The sequence below is a fragment of the Nematolebias whitei genome, chromosome 2, assembly GCF_014905685.2.
Source record: "Nematolebias whitei isolate Nwh7 chromosome 2, NemWhi1, whole genome shotgun sequence".
Classification (NCBI taxonomy): domain Eukaryota; kingdom Metazoa; phylum Chordata; class Actinopteri; order Cyprinodontiformes; family Rivulidae; genus Nematolebias; species Nematolebias whitei.
Window position 1 is genome coordinate 5,936,779 of NC_056499.1, and position 7,482 is coordinate 5,944,260.

General features: G+C 41.8%; 1 protein-coding gene across 1 annotated transcript in view; it reads right to left on the reverse strand.

Moving 5' to 3' along the window:
• Positions 1–6,763, reverse strand: part of rnf111 (ring finger protein 111) — a 25,105-nt gene extending 18,342 nt beyond the window's left edge. The window contains exons 1-2 of the mRNA XM_037689654.1: positions 6,693–6,763; positions 1,252–2,210 (exon numbers count right to left, since the gene is read on the reverse strand). Coding sequence (XP_037545582.1) covers positions 1,252–2,128 — 877 coding nt within the window. The 5' untranslated portion in view covers positions 2,129–2,210; positions 6,693–6,763. The remainder of the gene's footprint in view (positions 1–1,251; positions 2,211–6,692) is intronic.
• Positions 6,764–7,482: the final 719 nt, after the last annotated feature.

Genomic DNA, 7,482 nt, shown 5'->3' on the forward strand with positions numbered 1-7,482 from the left:
TGCATAAACCTGCAGCTTCAACATGTACAGAGAACAGCATTTACCTTTAGTACCACATGTCAAAGGAAGCCCCCTTAAACAGAGCAAAGTAACTGCTATCAGCTGTTTTAAACATTCTTATAACTGTTGCATCTTTTATTCCATTTATTGCAAGTTCAAATGTTTACTATTTTTAATTAAGTTATGTCTTAACATTAGTATATGGTAGAGGCTCAGAATGTAAAAACAATACTTTTACAGTCTTCACTCTGCTTTACTGAATAGACATTAATTGGGTTTTCAGTTTGCTCGGGTTAGTTTTCTTTAGCCGCGCTGCATCAAGCAATGACCGTTTTCATTACCGTTTCATAATAAAGACAGGGATCAGCCTGTGATAGTCTTTTCCTCAGAGTTGTCTACTGTGACGAAGTGATGCAAGCATTTTATTACCAAACATTGTCAGCCATGTCAAAAATGCCACAACTGCTACATAGTTGCCACAACTAGAACCTGCAAACATCAGTTACCACGAAAACTGCACAAACTCAGGACAAAAATAAACAACGACGAGGAAGGGGAAAAACTAGACGCAAAAATAAATCCTGATTACACAGTGAGCATAAATGGAAATCACAATAAAAACCTACTGAATTCATCTAAAGTTATCATGGCAACAAAGCCGTCACTGCAAACTACACAACATGCTGACCTCCTCTCTCGTTGACCATTACTTCTTTCTGTTCTGCTTCTCAGTGCGTATAAAATCCATACTGCATCAATGTGCTTCAATTAAAATATGTCCACCATGCTAGATGTTGTTATTCCTGCAGCATTAGAGCTCGTGGTTCCAGTGAGGTTTAGAAAATACAACTTCCATTAACATACTACGTAGTCCTAGTTGTTGTTTTTAAAAAGTGATTAAAAAAATACAAGCCCGTATTGGATTATATCCCCAACCAATGTTGCTGAATCACATAATGTATAATAGTTAAACTGTTTACTGTATAAACTTGGTGAAACCCTATAATCCTTTTGAAGTTATGGGTAAACAAATAATTCATATGGTAACCCTTAAAACAGAAGACTCTAATGTGAGACCCTACGTCCATGTTCTGGCCTCAGCAGAGTAAGGAGTTACCCTCTGAGGACAGGTTTTACATTTAACAAGCAATTCTACAAGTTATGCAACGTTCAATAACAAATATATCTCGTGGTGTAAAACAACTGATGCACACGATATAAAACATGTTACATTTTAAAGTGTGGCGTTACCTGTTGCTACAGTAGCACTGTTGGGCTGGCTGCTGGTGCTGCTCACATCTACATACAGCTCATCATCCACTTCGGTAGAAGAAGGGGAGGATGAGTCACTGCTTAGCTCCTCACTGGAACTACTACTGTTATGGAGCAGAGCATATTTCCTCTGTGCAATCACTTGACGTTTCTTCCTCTGCAGTAGAAGCCGCTCTTTCTGCTTTTGAGTCAGCTGACCTCCTCCGGGAGCGGTTTTCACAAAGCGTTTCCTATGCAGAGGCCGCCGGCTGTTCAGACACGGCCGCTTCAGCAACATTGGCTCAGCCTCAGACCGCACCCACTTATGGGAACGACTGCCCCGAGTTCGACTCAAATTGGGGCGCAGGCCAACTCCAGTGGTTCCCCCTGTAGGAAGGGCAGGAGTCTTTTGCTGCTCCACTGTTGCTCCAGCTTCCCCCTCATCATCTGAACTGAGAGTGTCCGAGTCCCCAAACCGCAGGCTTGATGAAGGGGAGGAAGCGCAGTCACTAAAAGAGGACTCATTGTTCTGTTCATCCTCACTGGGATGCTCTAAAAGGTCTATCCTGGCACGCTGAGGTGCCAGTGAATTCTCACTGATGTGGTCTTCTTTTAGAGAGCAGTCCGACGGCCCTGCCTGTTGGCCTTTTCTTTTTCTGCGCCCAGGCAGGCTCCTATCTGGGTCTCTGTGGGACCCCGTGTCCCTCAAGGCCCGATGCCTGGACTCACACAGGGTTTCAAAATCGCTGCCAGCCTTTCCAATAACCTCCATGTTGCTGGGGAAGTTCTTGGCTTCCTCTATGGACTCTGGGTTCACCAGTGGCTCCTTCAGATGCTCCCGTCTGCTAGTAGCCTCAGACGGCACCTCACTCTTCATGGTGGCAGGTCTCTCCTCACAGAGCAAACACCAGCACACTCACATTAATTCCTAAACGTTTTCCCACTGCATTTCACAAAACCTAGAAAAGAAATAGAAAGAATTAATTAAGCAAAAACTTAAAATATCAAATATCTTTCAGGCAGGTGGCAGTGATCAACCCGACTTAAAATTTGTTTAAGAGCAAAGCTCATGTTTTTTTATGTGATGCAATTATAATTAAATGTTACAATTCAGCACTATAATCCAACAGTGTCATTACAAGCAACAATTACATTCACCCCTAAACATATTTAATGACAATCTTGAAGGGTAAAGCAGAATAACAAAATAATCACATCGAAGGACTTGAGTGAAATTTAAGAAAAAATTAACTTTTTCAATGTGCATCCTTCATACCAAAGTCTAAATGAACACATGATAATACGAATCCCTACTTTTGACAAAAAGGAAATGTGTAAAATCTGAAAAGACAGTAACTTTAAAAATGTTTATTTTTAGAATGCATTCGATGTGATATTAGTACTGTTTTTTAAATACACTGAACTGTCCAACATGAATATTCCCAACATTTATACAGCCAGTTAATATTGTTAAACACGAGCCAACATGTTTACTCACTAAGCCATTCGGTTTCTTTGAATACATTTGGACACAGTGACTCAGGGCTGCTGGTTAAAGACAGAAAATAAAAACCAATGGGTCAAGTCAACAATTATGGACGAGTCAAATCTAATGCGATGGCTTCATTGATGAGTCCAGGCAGTGAGTGAACCAGATTCAATCAAAATAGGATAAGTATGAGCTACATTTAGACATGTTCAATACCAAAAAGTGAAAAAAAAAATAGCATTCATTTCAACTAGGGGTGCACTAATTACAGTTTTCTGGCCGATCACCGATCTCTAAAAAGTCTGACCTGCCAATTCCGATTTTGTTTTATAAGCGACATTGTCAGGAGTTATAAGGTCACAAAGCACCTTCAATTTTCCAATAGTATTTTATTGAAAAACAATACATACCCTTGAACAATATCCTAGAAACAATACAAACTTGTTTTAACTGGTCATGAGGTAGCGCTCTGAAATATAAATGAAGTTTAGACAACTGCTGTTAAAACTACAAAAAAAAGGTAAAATCGGTTTCTCATGTAAGTTTCAGCTGATCGCCGATCACCCAAAATTAAGGAAATCCCGATAAATCGTCTGGCCAATTTATCGGTGCACCCCTAATTTCAACTGTCTGCAACTTTGACTGCACATCAAAACATTAATCCCAGTTATCCTGTTTAGTTTTAAAAGGCACATCGTTACGTACACCTCAGGCACACCGGTGGTTGTGGTGTTAACACTGACATGTTTACATGCACAAAATTCTTTTGACCGTTTTGAAATGTTTTCAGATTAAATAATTTGCACGTATCATTTAAACGGGCACAATCCGTTCACGACGAGCGTTTACGTGCAGCGGGCTTTTGTTCTGAATAGAAGTGCTGACATGCACAAAGTGGTAAACTTTCCTTAAAAAAAAAAAACGCAGAAGAAGAAGTTCTACTTCCGGGATGAACGTAAACAAACCTGAGCGCCCAAAATGGACTCGCGTCAGGTTTTAATGCCGGTGGAGACACAGACATCGCCATGGCGGGGTGCTTATCTCATCCATGATTTTTGTTGATGGGGGGTGACGGAGACATGTCTGAGCGCAGCTTGTACCAACAGGTTTGAACAGAGGCAGGGGGGGCGTTCAGCCTGAGGGAAGAGGCATCTTTAGTTGTTTAGCTAGAGAGTCTGGATTTTGTGCTGCTAGCTTAGTGCTACGTCAGTGCCGGGTGAGGGGGCAAGTTCGGTTTGGTAGGCGGGGTGCTCAGTTCTGTTGACGGGGTGGGGCACCCAACTTGTATACAAGTAGGGGAAACACTGGATGTGACTATCCTGTCCAGTGTCCATGCATATATTTGTTTTCTTGTCCCCACTTGTTCCTGCTCAGGGTTGTGCTGTGGCCTCGCTCCATACCTGGACAGGACACCAGCTCGTCAGAGGAGCGCAAAAATAAGAAAGAGACAAATAACCATTCACCTAGCCATTGAAAGTAACATGAGTGTTTAGGACTGTGGGAAGAGGCCAGAGTACCCTGAGAAAACACGCATCCACAGGGAAAACATGCACACGCCACACGAAAGGTCCGATCCTAGAGTCGAACCGGAGACCTTCGTGCAGCGGAACAATGTTGATCAACTGCTCAGCCATGCTGCATCACTACCCCCCTTGTGTTAATATTACTGCTACAACTGACATAATATGGTGATATTGTTGTGTTTGATGAAAGACAAATCTACAGCTCAGTGGTGTACAATTTTTTTTAATTAACCAGTTTATACTATACTAAGGCGATATACTTTACAGATTATTTATACTGGTAACTAATCCAGTACTGATCTGCTTCAGTACTAATCCTGCATTGCTTTCCTCTTTTGAGGTCCATTTCATAACCACATGCTGGATGTCACTTAACCTAAAAATGTGACTTCTAAAAAATACGGACAGTGAGCTCATGTTGCCGGTAGAGGATCTGATCAACAATTTATTACATGTGAAAATATTGTGAATAACCTGATGCATGCTTAATAATCCAGGTAGATAAATCTAATAAAGTTCAGTCAGGTCCTCTGGATGGATTCTTGTTGTTGAAATGTTTCATCTTTTATCCAAAAGACTTCTTCAGACTGAGGAGCTGCAATAAACTCAGTCTTATAAATAGCCCCTTCTCATAGTGGATCAACCAGTTTGCTGCTGACATCCTGAATTAACTGTTCACATGCAAAAGGAGGACCATCACCCTAATGACCGATCGTTACTGCCCTGATGTTCACCTAAAAAAGCGTTATAAGAGGGTGACAATGGACACGGTGGCTGCCCCCGTTTAATGATGGACGGGTTAGAAACCGAGACATTTCCTTTTCTAAACATGACGTCCATGGCTTTCAAACCAAAAACACATTACAGCAAAGACCGGTCCCTCTCAAAGATCCAGTCCCTGTGCCGGCACAGAGTAATATTGTATATTCTGTTGAGTGCCAGGAGGGCTGTGATCAGTTCTACATCGGGGAAACTAAACCACAACTGGCCAAAAGGATGGCCCAGCACAGAAGAGCAACATCATCAGGCCAGGATTCTGCAGTCTACACTCATCTCCAGGCCAGCGGTCACTCTTTCAGGGATGAAGATGTTCACATCCTGGATAGAGAGGAACGCTGGTTTGAGAGAAGAGTGAAGGAGGCCATCTTTGTGAAGAGAAACCGTTCATCATTAAACAGGGGTGGAGGCCTCCATGTTCCAACTGTCCCCCCCTTACAATGCTGTTATTGCTAGTATCACTCAGCCCTCTGTGAATAGCAAGTGGCCATCAGGGCATTAACAACCAACAGTTAGGCCATAGTCCTCCTTTTGCATGTGAACAACTAGTTCTGGATGTCAGCAGCAAAGTGGTTGATCCACTAAGGTGCTGCTTTAAGACCGAGTTTGTTGCAGCTCCTCAGACTGAAGAAGTCTTTTGGAAAAAAACGATGAAACGTTTCAACAAGAAGAATCCATCCAGAAGACTTAACCTTGTTTGAAAATATTGTGAACTCATCGATCCGACAAAGTTTTTATTATATACCGGTATCCTCTTTAGAGTAAAGGGGGAGTCCTTCAGATGACAGAGAGAAATGTGGGGCTGTGTGAAGTCTGAAAAGGCAACCCCAAAGGGAACAAAGTCTCAATGCATTAGATTGAATGATAATACAATTTTCAAATAAATTAACTAAAAGCAGGAGATTCAGATATTAAATCATAAACTCAGGACAGCTAAAAGAAGAAACTTGTCAGGTGGCAACAGTAAATCGAATATGTTGGACTGGGCTTTTTCTACTGAAACCTACAGCTCGCTGTTAAACTCACTAGTCTGATTAGGCCAGCAGAACCACAGCTCCATGCTAGATTAAATCGGTTTGACAGGCTAAGCACAGTTTCTGCAATAAAAGCTCAGCTGCTGTCTGTGTGTCCCACGAAGGAACCGAGGACAAACAGATAAAAGCGTCCAAACATTATATTTCTCATAAAGTACTAATTGTAATTTAAAAAAATATATATATAAATCCAAACAGCTAGCTTAGGTAGCCGAATAACACCAGACAGAAGACAACAAAAGACAAAACGTACCCGGATCTAAGTCCTTATTTTAAAGTGTCCCGGTCCCATTTACAACACGAGATGAAATCCTTAAGAAAATAGAGACAAACGTTCATAACGAACAACTACACATGCCTACGCTGAAAACGAGACCGGGGAGGGAGGCAGCGGCTGGGATTGTGAAACTGACAACAGTCCCGAAGCAGAGCCGTGAAACAAAATCGAAGGCAACGGGCCCTGGTAGCGATGAGCTAAGCTAAGGCTAGCCCCACTTCACTAAATAAATACTCGGTTATACTCACGCTTTTTGATCCGCTGAGATACTCTAACAACCCTTCAAATGTAATAGGAACTATCTATTATGTTTATAGATAAGAAGAAAAAAAATGGCTCACTGTTTGCCCTCGACGAAGTTCCCATTCCTGCCTTCCAAGGCATCCGCCGCTGTTGTTTACCCAGTAGGTCGTTCGGCTGCGGCCGCTGCGATGCCGTCAATGCGCCGAAGGCCTCCAGGGGGCGCCACTTCCCCCAAACAGCCACTTTACGACGCTTTTCGACAGTCCAAGTCAATTCCGTATCGAAGAAGCGTTTCGAATAAAACACGTTTAAGAAACAAGTTTTTTCGAAAAGTTAACTCTATTAAATCGTTCTGTTGTGAGGCAGCAACACAAAATAAAAAAAGCTCGAGACGTTGGCAGAGTCACCATCCGTAAAATGTAATGTGTCGTCGTTTGTTTTTTATTGTAAATACCAGTGCGCCCTCTAGTGGACATGGTAGGAGTTCTCAACAAAAGGTTTCTGAAATCTTGACAGAAAAAGCATTTGCAGAAATAACATATTTACAAATGAATCATTTGTACTAATTTTGTTTTCCCCAGTGCAAGAACTTCAACTTGTTCTTGTGATTTGTCTGAAAAAGTTATCCAATTAAATTCAGTTCAGTTTAATTATAGTCACAACAGAAGTCGTCTCAGGGCACTGAACAGAAACATTCACATATAAAAAATAATAATTTAACATTATTTATCTGAGGAGCAGACTGCTTTGAGTTTAACTCCATCACAGAACTTTCATCTTGAGCAAGCATGAAGGCGACAGTGGAAAGGAAAAACTCCCTCATGAGGAAAAAACCTTTAGCAGAACCAGACTCAGGACAAGAGGACCATCTGCTTCAACGGGCTGGGT